The sequence below is a fragment of the Toxorhynchites rutilus genome, chromosome 3, assembly GCF_029784135.1.
Source record: "Toxorhynchites rutilus septentrionalis strain SRP chromosome 3, ASM2978413v1, whole genome shotgun sequence".
NCBI classification, from domain to species: domain Eukaryota; kingdom Metazoa; phylum Arthropoda; class Insecta; order Diptera; family Culicidae; genus Toxorhynchites; species Toxorhynchites rutilus.
In genome coordinates, this window is record NC_073746.1 from 199,613,749 (window position 1) to 199,629,704 (window position 15,956).

Consider the following 15,956-nt stretch of genomic DNA (forward strand, 5'->3'; position numbering starts at 1 on the left):
CCTTGAGTTCTATGAGCATTTACAAGTTGACGGAGACAGGGAAGACGTATTGATTGAATAAAAAGAATTGCGAGCTATTCCAACCAAAAACGCTAAACACATAGTCATTTTATCTTAAAAAATTGAAATGGTAAGCTCGAACAGGGCTCGTGTAACGTAACCATATTTTTAAACAACCCAAGAACATTATTTTTCATTAGATTGTGGGTAAGGAGTTTCTATATATGTGGGAATGCGTATGTTATGTCTGAGTGTATTCACTCCTTGCAGTCCCAAATATGGGGATAATATGATAGAGTAATTACCTCATACCACGGTAGATGTCGACACTTTACCTACATCATGAATTGGTTGATTGATATATTTTTCAATTATAAAGGCTTCAAACTATAAAGTTCATTCTCGGCCAATTAGAAGATTAATTCTCGCGTAACTTTTGAAAACGTCCTAAGTAACAAATGTAAACAAATCGAGTTAATGGATTCACACTATTAGTTATCAATCATTTAATGCATTGAGAAAACAATCGTTCAAGTATCTATCCTTTTCACCTTTTTATCACCGATACAAAAAATGACCAATGTACAGATTCGAATTTTAAGCACTCGACTGTTACTTCGGACACCACTTTCCTCTGACGCTCGATACATCCGAAGTAACAAAGCAACCAATACAACACGAAATCGCACTTCGGTCATTTTGAGTTTTTGTTATTTTCGGGTGTTGATATCGTTTTTAGTTCAATTCAACGAGTTATAACAATAATGATCTGCTTTTAGCACGAAGTGCAAGTATTTGGATCGTTGTTTAGTAGTTATTTTTTTGGATTTTTTATAGTAGTTTTTTTCTGCGCTGGTAGTGACTAAAGTCATACCGTTCGCCTTCAGGAACATTGTGACTCGAGCCATCTCATGTCATTCATAGAATTCGATTTATCATCCTCGTAGTTTGTGAGGATTGCTCTGCGAATGGTCGTGAGTTCAATCGCAGGACCATTCATCAATTCTCGCGTAACTTTTGAAAAGGTCCTATGTAACATTCACATCAACTCGAGAAAAACGGAGTTGAAGATCGGAATATTGTTCCGCGAATTGTTTCAAAAGGAATCGATCTTTATCACTACTTTTACCACTAGCAGTCAATAATAACTCTGAAAAACCAATCGTAACTGTTGTCATGTGATTTTAGTTAGAAATTCAAGCCTTCGAGCGAAAAATGTTACATTGGACGTTTTGACTGCCCGCTTTGTACATTGGACAAATAACGTTGCACGATGAGAGTCTGAAAATAACTACTAAACAACGATCCAAATACTTGCACTTCGTGCTAATAGCAGATCATTATTGTTATAACTCGTTGAATTGAACTAAAAACGATATCAACACCCGAAAATAACAAAAACTCAAAATGACCGAAGTGCGATTTCGTGTTGTATTGGTTGCTTTGTTACTTCGGATGTATCGAGCGTCAGAGGAAAGTGGTGTCCGAAGTAACAGTCGAGTGCTTAAAATTCGAATCTGTACATTGGTCATTTTTTGTATCGGCGATAAAAAGGTGAAAAGGATAGATACTTGAACGATTGCTTTCTCAATGCATTAAATTATTGATAACTAATAGTGTGAATTCATTAACTCGATTTGTTTACATTTGTTACTTAGGACGTTTTCAAAAGTTACGCGAGAAATGTCTAATATTCTCCCATGGAAATACACATACGTTCACATACACCATCACCAGCAACTTTGACGTCGGCAAAATAAGTCCAAGAGAATAGTTGACGGGACGGTGACGGTGACGCTGTATGTATAGCGCACTTTATTTCGCACAAAATAACTGCTGCTCAAAACTTTCATCGTTCCAAAGAAAAGTAGACGTCAAAAAAGCAGCTGTCGAACGGTTAACTGTAATTATCTTGGTAAACTGAATCATTCGTTTCAGCATATTCAGCCAAAAAATATCGTGAAGAAAGATGTTAGCAGAGTTTTGACTAATGTGTTGATTGAAAACTGCTGCCTGTGTGTTTTCACCTATTCTAAAAAATGTATTTACCAATGGGGGAATTCGTTCTGCCGACTAGCTGATTGTTAGCAAAGCATTCACCGAAATCTCTACAGACGGATTAGAATATTCGTTCCAAGGGCTTCTCGATCGTGCAAATCAAAGATAATCATGTGGGGAATGGTGTGAACAATTCTCGGATGGAGATTTCCATTTTTCACACACAGTCGTCATCATCGTAACATATGCGCTCCGAGGTTGTAATCATAATTAAATCTTTTTGAATACGCCGAACATATCAATTTTTCAACGCCCAACGCTTCGCTAACAAATATTTCTTCCCACCAATCATAACATCCTCAATGTGCATCAATTTTAAAAACCTAATGTTAGCATACCAATGTCAGTGGTTTACAGTGAATGCTACTAATTTCATAAGAAAACATGTCATAAGATAGTTCCACATGTATTCTAGTACTTTGTAAATTGAATTTCGTTCAATTTTACAGTTTATAGTTGAAGCATCAGAGCCCAATATTAATAAATTGTATTCTATTGATTGCACTCGGTTGAAAAATTAATCTGGAACAGATGCTAGGTGTTTCAAAACTGTTTTTTTGTTCATATTCATTTGAATTGTAAAACTTTTTGGAATCTTTCGAAGTCTAAGATCGTAAAATTTAAAACCTTGAGAAATGTGTATTTTTGAAACATATCTGATCCAAACTGTACAGATCAGACAATTTTATGTCACTAGAATACATTTCAGTCGCCCTCTGCATTTGGAACCTTATACTTTCATATCTATAAGGGTAGAAATAGATTTGAACTTGGACTAGTTTTACTTTTCCTGCGATTTTTTTTTTGCGTAAAAGTTGTCATCCAAACCTTCATATTGGTTCGGTGCGCTTAAATCTTCTTCTTAAGTAATGAATCGCGAAAACGGAAATCTGTGAAGACAGCGTGATGTTGGGGAGTGGTATAGATAGGAGCAGTCAGAATTTATTTTTAGTCTTTGCTGATATACCAGTGGTGTTCGGAGCACATTGCTCTTTCTATGTACAATTCGGACACAACACATAGTAGTGCGATATATTTTCTCCACATATTTCGACTCTATTATTAGCTTTCTTCTTCTGGACTACAAATTAAAAAAGGAAAGATGCTGAGTGGGCAATGACAATCGCTTACAGTCAGTAAAACAATCGAATCAAAATAAAGAAAAAACTTCATATACTCAGATTTGATATTCAAGGTAGAACCATTCGAATGAATTGAAAGCTGATATCCTCATGGAATGCGCGAAAACACCATAGTCTGTGCTTTTATACATAGCATGAACAGGGCCCTGAAAGTACGTCACTTCACCACCACATTGAGATCAGAGTATTTTCAATTTTTATCGCGAGCTAACAGCCGTGGTCTACTTATGTATTTATAAACCAAAAATCTGAAAATATTCTTCTCATTTTGCTGTATTGTATAGCATAGCTTTATTTTTAAAATTTTGAATCACATCTGAAATGTGTTGCTGCACACTGAGGCCATAACTTAGTCTTGTATTCAATAAAACTTACTACACGTATGGCAGATTATTTCTTGTTTACTTGTCAAAACACTCGGTACATTATTTTCATAACCAAGTGACTCATAGTTGATTCATATATTTGTACCAACTGTGATGTCATATTTTCGACACAGAGAAACACCCATTCCGTTTCATTACTACATATTTCACATTCTATGTTGCACAAAAAAAATACTTGACATTCGTTGCCAATAATTGGCTTGACACTGATTATCACTGTTCTAAAAAAATACTTCTTTAAATAACACTAACAAACACATACCTTTTTCTGTTGTTTCTCCCAGGCAGGATCTAAAAGACCTTCACGTTCCCATTCTTCTTCTTGCTCCATGTAGTTTTCTTCGCCGTATTGCATGGAATAGTCACCATTCTCGATCATTTTGCTTATTTAATTATTCACAATTCGATCGATGAACGTTAGTCGTTCGAAAAGACCACGATCAGAACTGATAGTCAATATACCAGTCACACCTTTTTGTACACAACGGTCGAAAAAGAAGAAAAGGAATAAGTTAGAATTGCAATCTTTTTGAGATGATATCTCGAAACGTTATGTAAGAAATTATACGAAAATGTCCTAGAGTTCCGAATTCACATCTGTACGACCGAACTGTTTCAACGATTCATTCGCAGCATTCAGAGTATGAATATTTTTTTAATTATCAAAAATCACATTAATCGTCAAAGCATGTATAGCAAAAAAATTATTAATGACTTTTTTTTCAAAAAATGTTTATAAAATTAGATAAGCATTACGTGTTATTCCAAGAAAATATACAATGAACCGCTCGCGTTGGTGGCAAACTCAAAACTGCTGTGAAAATATCCACTCGTGCATCGGACTGTTTTTTTCATTTTTCTTCGTGAAAATCTGACCGCGCATCCTTTTTTTATAGATGTTGCACGAGTACGGTGCTATGGTGCTGCTACTTGTCCGCACGATTCAGATTTTACATCTACACACTTTTTCAAATGACATGATATACGCATACATTAAGAAGTTTGTTATTTTTAATTATTTGATGTTATTTTTTGGATCGAATATTTTCATTCATTTTCATCATCCAACTATTGAACATCTCTGACTCAAAAACAACGAGATAGATGTGTAATATAACTATTACTCGGTTTACATACAAAAGCGTTATACAACAAGCAATTATGAAAATTGATATAACGAAAAATTCCATTGACACATGAATTACCATGTTGCATTTGCTTAAGAGCGTATATTATTTTTAGAACTAAAGCTAGCAAGTCATCGAACCAGCTACTAATCATCTCACCTTGCGGAGTCGATAGAATGCATGTAAGCATATTTTTATGTAGTGTTCTTGGATTCCTACTACCTACACTGAACTTGAATTTTACTACGAGTTACGAAGTCTGCATTTATTCCGTACGAGGGTCACTATTCAAATTTTGAAAGTAGTACATACATGAAAAACCATCGAATTGTCATTGAAAATGAGTTGATTGTTTTTTGACATATTTCCCGTTATGATCGACATATGAATATGTCCCCTCTAGCCTCAGCATCAAAACAAACAAAATCACTTATTAGTATCATACATTTGAATGGCTCAGAAAAAGGGGTGTAAGTGACTTGATCGATTCTCTCATCAACTTTTTCTTTCGTAATATATTCGCCTCTGCTGCAAAAACGTTCCAATTTGAGTTGACTATAGAAACTGATAAATGAGGTTCTGACCAAATATAGCTGGGAACTTGTTTGTAGTTAATATAACCAAAAGAGAGAGTCGATGAAGAGAAAATCAAACATGGCACTTACACCCCTTTTCTTTTGAGCCCTGTAAGCCACCTAAAATTTCCTTCACATTATCCAAAACGGGTATGGTTCTTCATAGCAACGCCTCCAGTAGAGTTTTCTGTAACATATGTCTGAGTCTCTCCTCTAAACTTACGATCGGCCGCTGCAGTTGAACTTCTTATGCCTTCAGGTTCGAGTCCAAGAAGTCAAAATCGGTGACCAAAGCGAACGGGGGAATACGGTTAATATCTCCGATCTCCGCAGGCTATCGGAATGAAGAGATTGTTTTGTAATGGTCAATACCTTAATAGTGATTTCCACGATGTTATGGTACCAGAAAATCCATTAGATCCAATCAATGAGGTTATACTGAACTATCCAAAAGAATCAAACTATTTTCATGTTTCTCTAGATGTCTGCACTTACTTAACGAAACTTCAATGTCTATATGCCACTGAGTGGATAACTAAACACATGCTCGAATAGCAGTGGGTAGACCTAGGTTTCATTTTGCAATTTATGAGAAATAAGCATTTGAAAAATAGGTACAGATCGGCTCGATTATCCGGAGTATTTATTTTTTTCACTCCGGATAATCGAATCCTCCGGGTAATCGAGTCATTGTATGTTTGTGACTTTGTAACTTTGTAACTTTGTCTGTAGCGCTGTACCACATTAATAGAAATCTAACCCCCTTCCCCCTTGACCGTTTGATCTGAAATTTGGAACACATTATTATCTCTGGTATCATTATGAAACTGCGTATTCCATGATCTTGAAATTCCAAGATGGCGGCCGCTACAAATTGGCGGATTATGTACATATTTTCTCAAAATCCCATCAATATGGTTTTTCTAAGATCGCGGCCACTACATAATGGCGAATTTCACATTTTCTCAGAACCCCATCAATATGGGTATCAAATGAAAGGGTTTGACTAGTAGAATACAGTTATTTATGAAAAATGCAAATCCAAGATGACCGCCACTACAAAACGGCGGATTACAAATTTAGTTTGGCCGTCGTTCAAAAATGGCTGAATGATTTGACTTGGAGAACACGAAACATAATAAACAACATAAATTCAAAAAGGTCGCCGCGACTAAATGGTCGACTATCTATTTTTTGCAATCTCCTCAACATCGGTATCAAATCATTTCATTCTGACTAATAGAATACAGTACATCATGAAAATATTCCGAAGAAAATTAGGTAAGAAATAAACGTTGGATTTCCATTATCCACAGTCAGTTGTTTCATCACATACCCCACGATTTTATTCTAGTCTCATAATTGCCCTAGATTAACACGTTAAGTCCAGCGTCGGCCGACGTTGAGCTTTTTGGTAGGAAAGTGCTGACTGACTGGGACTGACAGTTATAAAATAATAAAATAAAAATAGATACGGTTTGTTTTCGGATGTTTTACAAAATTTGACTACTTTCTAGTCGTATTGCTGACTATTTTCTATTAATACAATAAGTATCTTTGGGAACTGGGACCGACACTGATATTGTGCAAATACTCTTGATTCAGACAGAATGGAAAGCGGAGCAAGAAAAAATCGGGGCTTAACGTGTTAATGAAGGAACGGATGTGATAATTACCAACTGCTACTTGTCTAATTATTTTCTAGCTTTTAGTACATTAAACCGTTTAACTTAAAAAGTTTTATTTACTTATTTTATTTTATAGTTTTTAGTAAATGATAGTATACTTCTCTACATTAAAGCCATTCAAAAAACTATGTTTTCAACAAATTTCATTTCTTCGGAATATTTTGATGATATACTGTAATCTATTAGTCAAATCATTTCATTTGATACCCATATTGATGAGATTGAGATAATGAGATAACTGACCGTTGATCAGCGACGCCCCCCTAGTCTGTACCTCATATCAATCGTGGTGCGTCTCTCTTGACTCGAGGAATCCAGGGTAGAATGGTCATATTTCTTGTGCTTAAATATAATAATTTCAGCTGTCCAGTTTCTATAAGACCATCTCAAACTTCATAAGCTTAACGGAGCTTAGCGCTTAGTGCCGCACCTTATCACGATTCTTACGTGGATTTTAGGTGTTGGGTAACGGGGAGCTCGCCGGGCGGTACAACGTGACGGGGTTTTTACGGACAGTGATTCGTCAATGTCTTTCCCTGTCTACTTAGCTCTGGACGGCCCAATAGTGGTACTGCACGTACCACTGTACAAATTACTAGAGTATCTTCTAGCAACAGCAGATGACCTCAATCGTGAGGAAAACCGAACTATAGCTACCATTAACCAACGAATTTGCAGGAAAAAACTACGGGTTTTCGGAAACGAGCAACACTTAACTTTTCATTTCCGTTATACATAAGGATAGTCCCATTTGATATCTATCTTTAGGTGACATGATTTTTTTACGCGGATTTTTCAACTAACGCGGATTTTCCAATTAAAGCGGTTTTTTACGCGAATTTTCCAATTAACGCGGTTTTTTCACGCGTTTTTTTTTACGAGGTACGTATCCCCCGCGTAAAAAAACCTGGGTGTACTCACTCTCGTAAATTTCTCTACCGGTATAGGCTCACCCGTGCAGCCCCGGTAGGGTTTTTCCAATAAGTGGATCATCGTGGTGTTTCACATCGATCATAGACCGAACCTTTCACCGACATGAGTTCCGGCAAATCTCGCTGGCGTTGGTGGACTTCCCCTTTCTGAGCAAACCGTGCTTGAGTTGGGTCGCGTGTAGCGTACGACACACACGGAGCCGAGGTTCCCTCTCGATGACCAACGCGCTCCAGAATGGTCTATAGTGGTACACAACCACGAGGCGATAGACCACTCCGGGGGATTTGCCAATGAACCGATTTCCCATGCGATGGCTAAAACACCAGATCCAATCTGGACAATGATACGGACTTGGATATGGAAATGCAACCTGTACATTGTACTATTGTCTATGATTTGATTTGAATAATCGCACAACTCACGATTTATTTTTTTTTATTATTCTAATCACTCCGAAAATATTTTTCAAAAAAAAAAACTCAAAAAAATATTACTTGATTTTCACTAAATTGAACTATTTTTCTCAGCGGCTCAGAATGGAAAGATTGATTCCTCAATTCTTTCCGATTGTGAAACCTTTCGAATCTTCTAGAAAAAAAATATTTTATTCCTGTCTCTATTTCCTTTTAACGACATTAGTCTTTAAGTATTCATCTGATCGAGTCTACTAAAATCTTCATCGATTATTTTGAATATCTGATTCTTGCAGTACAGGTGATATACCAATAGGCGTAGCTCTAATAAAATCTCTCTGAAACGACCTACTCGTTTCAAATTGAGAAAAATGTCATACAAGAACCATCAGTTGGAGAATATTTCATAGTTAGATTGACTTGTTGTCAATCGAATACTTCAGTGACGTGACAACGCCTGAATTTTGTTTCTTGAACATTAACGGCTTATTTAATTAATTTTCAGTTTCATTTCAAAACATATAAATGAAGTTTTTCCTATGATTGTCAACAAAAGATAAACGTATTATTCAGAATATAGAATATAGAATAATATAGAATATGCACTTCGTTTACCTGTTCGATTGTTTGTACCCCGGGTAATGAAATGCAACAAATGTATGCAACTCGGTCACACGGCCGCCTATTGTTGCAATAAAAAACGTTGCGCAGATTGTGGAGAGAGCCATGATGAGAATCCTTGCGCGAAAGAGCACAAGTGTCTTCATTGCGGCGGGACTCCTCATGATCTTATTCAATGCCCGGTGTATAAACAACGAGGGGAAAAACTCAAGCGTTCCTTAAAGGAACGTTCCAAGCGGACTTTTGCAGAAATGCTTAAGAGTTCCGTGCCAACGACACAGGACAATCCCTACTCCATTCTGCAGAACGACGAGCCTGTTGCTGACGCTCCCAATGCCGGATGTTCCGGTACATCGCAGGGTGCCATCAGGAAAAGAAAAATTACTTCTTTTCCATCACTCCCCAGAAAGAATACCGAAACTTCCCAAGTTGGAATGAAGCCTCGAACTGAACGTGCTGAGAATAGGCCGAAACAAGTACCTCCCGGTTTACGTGGTCATGCTACCAACCAGGGGTCCTCAGCACTTCCCGGAACAACAACGAACACGTCTGTTCCATTTTCGCGGTCGAAGCAACAGCCACTACCTGGCCTGCTTGCGCTTTCAGACCTTGTGGATAACATTTTAAATGCTTTAAATATAAATGATCCTCTTAAAAGCATAGTATTATGTTTGCTTCCGATTGTGAGAACATTTTTGAAAGAAAAATGTGGCTGCTAGCGTTCATTTCCCTCGATGCCTAATTCAGCGCAAGAGGTCAAGGATTTGACCACTGTCATACAGTGGAACTGCAGAAGCATCATCCCTAAACTAGACCAATTTAAATTTTTAGTTCACAGTTCTAACTGTGATGTATTTTCTCTCTGTGAAACATGGCTTTGTTCAGCCGACGAGCTGAATTTTCACGATTTCAACATTATTCGCCTAGATCGTAACGACTCGTTTGGTGGCGTACTATTGGGGTTCAAAAAACGTCACTCCTTCTATAGAGTCACTATCCCATCGATTACAGGCATTGAAGTTGTCGCTTGCCAGATACAAATCAATGGCAAAGAACTCTGCATTGCTTCGATATATATTCCTCCCAGGACTACGGTAGGCCGCCATCAGTTCTTTGATATTATCGAGGCATTGCCGGAGCCGCGGTTAATCTTAGGTGACTTCAACTCCCATGGAACAGCATGGGGGTCACTCTACGATGACAACCGTGCCACGTTGATTTATGATCTGTGCGACAACTTCAACATGACAGTTTTAAATACTGGGGAAGCAACTAGAATAGCCAACCCTCCTGCACGGGTAAGCATGCTAGACATATCTCTCTGCTCTTCTTCATTATCCCTGGATTGCACATGGAAGGTAATCCAAGATCCCCACGGTAGTGATCACCTACCAATAATTTTATCGATCGCCAATGAATCAAAATCTAGTGAGTCAGTCGATATTGCGTATGACCTCACGAAGAATATTGACTGGAGAAAATTTGCAGAATTAATATCTGAAGCAATCATTTCGATGCATGAACTTCCTCCCCTTAAAGAGTATAATTTTATATCAAGTTTGATTTACGATAGCGCACTTCAAGCTCAAAAGAAACGTGTACCGGCTACCACTTTCCGACGTCGTCCTCCATCACTTTGGTGGGACAAGGAATGTTCAAAGGTCTACCTTGAAAAATCATCCGCTTTCAAAAAATTCAGGAAAACTGGATTAGTGGAATGGTTTCGAAAGTACCAAGCTCTAGAAGCCAAACTAAAAGGTCTGATTAAAGCAAAAAAGCGTGGATATTGGCGGAAGTTCGTCAATGGTTTGTCAAGGGAGACCGCTATGAGTACTCTTTGGAATACGGCTAGGAGAATGCGTGGCTGGAACCATACCAATGAAAGTGAGGAATACTCTGACCGTTGGATTTTCAAATTTGCAAGGAAGGTTTGTCCCGATTTTGTTCCTGCACAAAGCGTCGTACGCGATATTCCGCTCCAATGCGATTATGAGAATTTTTCGATGGTAGAATTCTCAATTGCCCTCCTCTCATGTAACAATTCAGCTCCGGGGTCGGACAAGATTAAATTCAACTTGTTGAAGAATCTTCCCGACTTGGCAAAACAGCGTTTGCTGAACTTGTTCAACAAGTTTCTGGAGCTGAATATTGTCCCGCATGACTGGAGACAAGTGAGAGTGATAGCCATACGAAAACCCAACAAGCCGGCTTGCGATCACAACTCGTATAGGCCGATTGCAATGTTATCCTGTATTCGCAAATTGTTAGAGAAAATGATTCTACTTCGTTTAGACAAGTGGGTCGAAACGAACAATTTGCTGTCAAATACGCAGTTTGGCTTCCGCCGAGGTAAAGGAACGAATGATTGTCTCGCGCTGCTATCATCTGAAATCCAAATCGCATTTGCTCGCAAAGAACAAATGGCTTCCGTTTTTCTCGATATCAAAGGGGCATTTGATTCAGTTTCCATGGAAATTCTCTCAGAGAAGCTTCATAATCGTGGACTTTCACCAATTCTGAATAATTTCCTGTACAATTTACTGTCAGAAAAGCACATGAATTTCTCTCATGGCAACTCAAAATCTTCTCGTTACAGTTTTATGGGCCTACCGCAAGGCTCCTGCCTAAGCCCCCTCTTGTATAGTTTTTACGTCAATGATATGGATGATTGTCTAACTAGAGACTGCACGCTGAGACAACTTGCAGACGATGGAGTTATTTCCATCACGGGTACTAATCCCGTCGCTCTGCAAAAGTCGTTGCAAGATACCATGAACAATCTGTTCACGTGGGCCCTCAAGCTGGGTATCGAATTCTCTACGGAGAAAACTGAAATGGTCGTTTTTTCTAGGAAGCACGAACCCGCCCAATTCCAGCTTTACCTATCCGGCAAAACGATCCAACACTCTATGTTTTTCAAATATTTTGATTCTATTCTTTGGGTGTATATTTTGATTCTAAATGTACCTGGGGGAGACACATTGCGTATTTGAAACAGAAATGCCAGCAAAGAATCAATTTTCTCCAAACAATAACCGGAACATGGTGGGGTGACCATCCAGGAGACCTCATTCAGTTGTACAAAACAACGATATTGTCAGTGTTAGAATATGGCAGTTTTTGCTTCCGATCAGCTGCCAGGATTCATATTCTCAAGCTGGAGAGAATACAATATCGTTGCTTGCATATAGCAATGGGGTGTTTGCATTCGACACATACGATGAGTCTCGAAGTTTTGGCAGGAGTACCCCCGCTTACTCTTCGGTTCACAGAATTATCCTTCAGATTTCTCATCCGTTGCAAGATCATGAATCCATTGGTAATTGATAACTTCGAAAATCTACTACAACTGACTCCTCAGTCAAGTTTTATGTCTTTATACCATGAGTACCTTACCCACGACGTGCACCCTTCACCAGGCATCTCCAACCAAGTTTGCTTCCCATACTTTTGCAATTCCTCTGTCATTTTTGATCTGTCCATGCGACAAAAAATCCATGGAATACCAGATCACCTACGCTCCAATGTTATTCCGTCGATATTTTCGGAAAAATATGGGAAAGTTAGATCTGATAAAATGTTCTTTACTGACGGTTCATACATAAACGGGTCCACTGGCTTCGGCATCTTCAATGAAAATTCCAGTGCCTCTTTCAAACTCAAAGATCCTTGTTCCGTGTATGTCGCAGAAATGGGTGCGATATACTATGCTCTAGGGATCATTGAAACACTGCCCATCGACCATTATTTTATTTTTTCAGACAGTCTCAGCTCAATAGAGGCAATCCGCTCAATGAAAGTTGATAAACGCTCATCTTATTTCCTAACAAGAATAAGACATCTATTGAGTGTTTTGGTCGAAAAATTATTCAAGATTACCTTAGCATGGGTTCCCTCTCATTGCTCGATTCCGGGGAATGAGGAAGCGGACTCGCTAAGGTGGGCGCTTCAGAAGGCACACTTTTTGAAAGGCAAATTGCCTATAATGAATTTTTTCACATTCCTCGTCAGGACACACTCGTTAGTTGGCAGCGCATGTGGAGTGAAGATGAGTTCGGTCGTTGGTTACACACGATTATCCCTAAGGTCTCGACGAGTGCATGGTTCAAGGGATTGAATGTAGGTCGTGATTTCATTCGCGTGATATCTCGGCTTATGTCCAATCACTACAACCTAAACGCGCATCTCTATCGCATTGGGCTCGCAGCAAACAATCTTTGTGATTGTGGCGATGGCTACCACGACATCGAGCATGTTGTCTGGTCGTGTATCCGGTTCCATGCTGCTCGCTCTCAGCTCTCTAGAGCACTGAGAGCAAAAGGCAGACAATCGGATATCCCCGTCCGGGATATCTTAGGTAGCCGGGATCCTGATCTTCTGCTTCATCTATACCTGTTCCTCAGAAACGCCGATGTCAACGTTTAATGATGTTTCCTTCGTTGTGTCCCCGTTTCATATCCCTCCTATCCGATCGATAAACTTTTACTTAGTCGCGGCAATACATACACACACTCTTTACAGATGCACGGGCCAAAGGTTGTGCAGTCCACTGATCATTCAACAAGAGCCAAAGGTTGTACCGCTCATGACAACTCTACACGAACTGATGATTGCGCCGGCTAGTGACCATTCTATCCTGGATTCCTCGAGTCGAGAAAGACGCACCACGCTAGATATGGGGTACAGACTAGGGAGCGTTGCTGATTAATGGTCAGCTGCATCCCAATAGGAAGTAGCCCGTGTCGGGCACACGTATAGAGCATCGAAGACTGCAACATACCAATTATGAGAACACTTGTAATACTAACCTCGAGCCAACCGCGAGTAATCGGTTACATATTACTAACATAGTTGTAAGACAAAAATTGTCAAAATATTGGACTCCCGGCCCCGTCAGGCTAACGCCACATGTGCCTTAATAAAAAATATATTTTGGGAAAAAAAATGACTCTTTGGTATCAAAGGTGACTTCCGGTTCGTTAAAAACGGCTCCAAAAGACCGCTCTGCATACATAGCATGAAATCCAACAATACGATCGAAAATGATAGTGCACCCAAAATAAAGAATTAGCACACTTTTAGGCATCCCAAAAAGTGACATTAAATGAGCTTAAACATGTCATTAGAAGAGTTATCCGGGAAGCCGTTCACACACTAGTACAGGGTTTTCCAACTTTCAATTCCGAAAGTAAATTGAAATAAAACACACTTAGAATTCGAATGTCGATGAAACTTTTATTTCAAATTAAAGTTTGGTTTATGCCATGTGTGAAATACAACATCATTCAAATGTCCACCTAGGGCTTCCTCGCAACCTTGATCCGGAACAGATAATTTTCGATGACTTTTCGGCACATATGGGGCGGTATCTCGGTCATAACTTCACGAATGTTGTCTTTCAAATGTTCAAGAGTTTGCCGAGAGTTGACATAGACACGGTCTTTCGCATAACCCCACGAAAAAAAGGTCTAGCGGGTTCAAATCGCATGATCTGGACAGCCAATTGGCATCACCAAAACGCGAAATTATGCGTCCCTCAAATTTCGTTCGCAATATGGCCATGTTCGGTCGTGTTGTGTGGCACGTGGCGCAGTCCTGCTGATACCACATGTCATCCGTATCCATATCTTCAATTTGTGGCAAAAAAAATCGGTTAACATGCGGCCATAGCGCTCACCATTCACAGTTACCGTCTCGCCGTCCTCATTTTCAAAGAAATACGGCCCGATGACTCCACCAGACCATAATGCGCACCAAACAGTGACTTTTGGTGGATGCAATGGCCTCTCAACAATCACGTGTGGATTTTCTGAGCTCCATATACGGAAATTTTGGGTGTTCACTTAGCCACCGAGCTCGAAATGTGCCTCATCTCGCTGAAGAAAATTTGATGCGAAAATTCAGCATTTTGCTGCTGTTGTTCGTTCACCCAATCAACGTATACCCGACGCATTCCATGGTCACCACGCTCTAATTTTTGTACCAGTTGGACTTTATATGGATGTAGGTGCAAGTCCAAATGCAAAATTCGCCACAATGATGTGTTTGACAAGCCCAATTGCTGAGCACGCCGTGGAATCGAAACATTCGGGTCATCCTCCACACTGGCAGCAACAGCAGCAATATTTTCGGCCGAACGCACATTACGATGATGCACAGATTTCACAATATCCGCTACGGATCCAGTTTGTTCGAATTTACGCACTACAGTAGCGATTGTGTACGACCAAAATCCGTCCGTAATGCTCGAAAAACTTTTGCCGGTTTTTCATCATATAATTTAATCATTTTCATAGTATAATTTAACAAAATTAACACGTTGTGCGATGCTAAAACGATCCATATTGTAAAATGGCAGACATTCAACTAACGATATGACGCTTTGGTTGACAACTATGTCAAACGGTTGTCAGTGCAGGGCTGTATACTTTCGGAAGCCCGAAATGGAAAACCCTGTACATAACACACTTTGTACGTGGTCGGAGTTTGTTGGACCTTAAGGATTTGCGGAGCCTATAGTAGGCGCGACTTCCGCTGACTATGCGTCCTCGAATTTCACAGCTGTTGTTGTTGCCAGTTGTCATCAACGAGCCAAGGTAGGCAAGTTTCTCTATCGCCTCGAGTTCGTCGCCGTCGACACTACTACCCAGAAGAGTACTGTTACGATCAGTTCATCCTACTAGCATGTATTTTGTCTTACACGCATTCATCCCAAACCCAATTAGCCCAGCTTCCCATTTCAGTCGGATATACAATTCCATGTGTCATCAATTAGGTCATCGTCTTCGGCAAAGCTGATAAACTGATTAGGTTTGTTGAAAATCGTGCCCCACCTGTTAAGTCCGTAACATCCAACGAAGCAGACAGAAGATTCCATCGCCTTGTCAAAGTCTCAAACGATTCCGACAGATCGCCTGAAATTTGCACACTGCACCACAAACCGTTCATCGTTGACTGAATCAGTCTTGTCAACTTTCGTGGGAACCCTTGTTCGTCTCTGATTCTCCATATCT

General features: G+C 39.4%; 1 protein-coding gene across 4 annotated transcripts in view; it reads right to left on the minus strand.

Annotated features, from left to right (window-relative positions):
• The window catches only part of LOC129779373 (alpha-actinin, sarcomeric), a 55,422-nt gene that overhangs the window by 26,862 nt on the left and 12,604 nt on the right, over positions 1 to 15,956 (minus strand). For 3 of the 4 annotated variants that reach the window (XM_055786799.1, XM_055786798.1, XM_055786801.1), the window contains exons 1-2: positions 4,343 to 4,482; positions 3,849 to 4,057 (exon numbers count right to left, since the gene is read on the minus strand). In XM_055786799.1, coding sequence (XP_055642774.1) covers positions 3,849 to 3,965 — 117 coding nt within the window. In that variant the 5' untranslated portion in view covers positions 3,966 to 4,057; positions 4,343 to 4,482. Of the gene's footprint in view, positions 1 to 3,848; positions 4,058 to 4,342; positions 4,483 to 15,956 lie in introns of those variants that run through there. The other variant, XM_055786800.1, reaches the window with a different exon arrangement.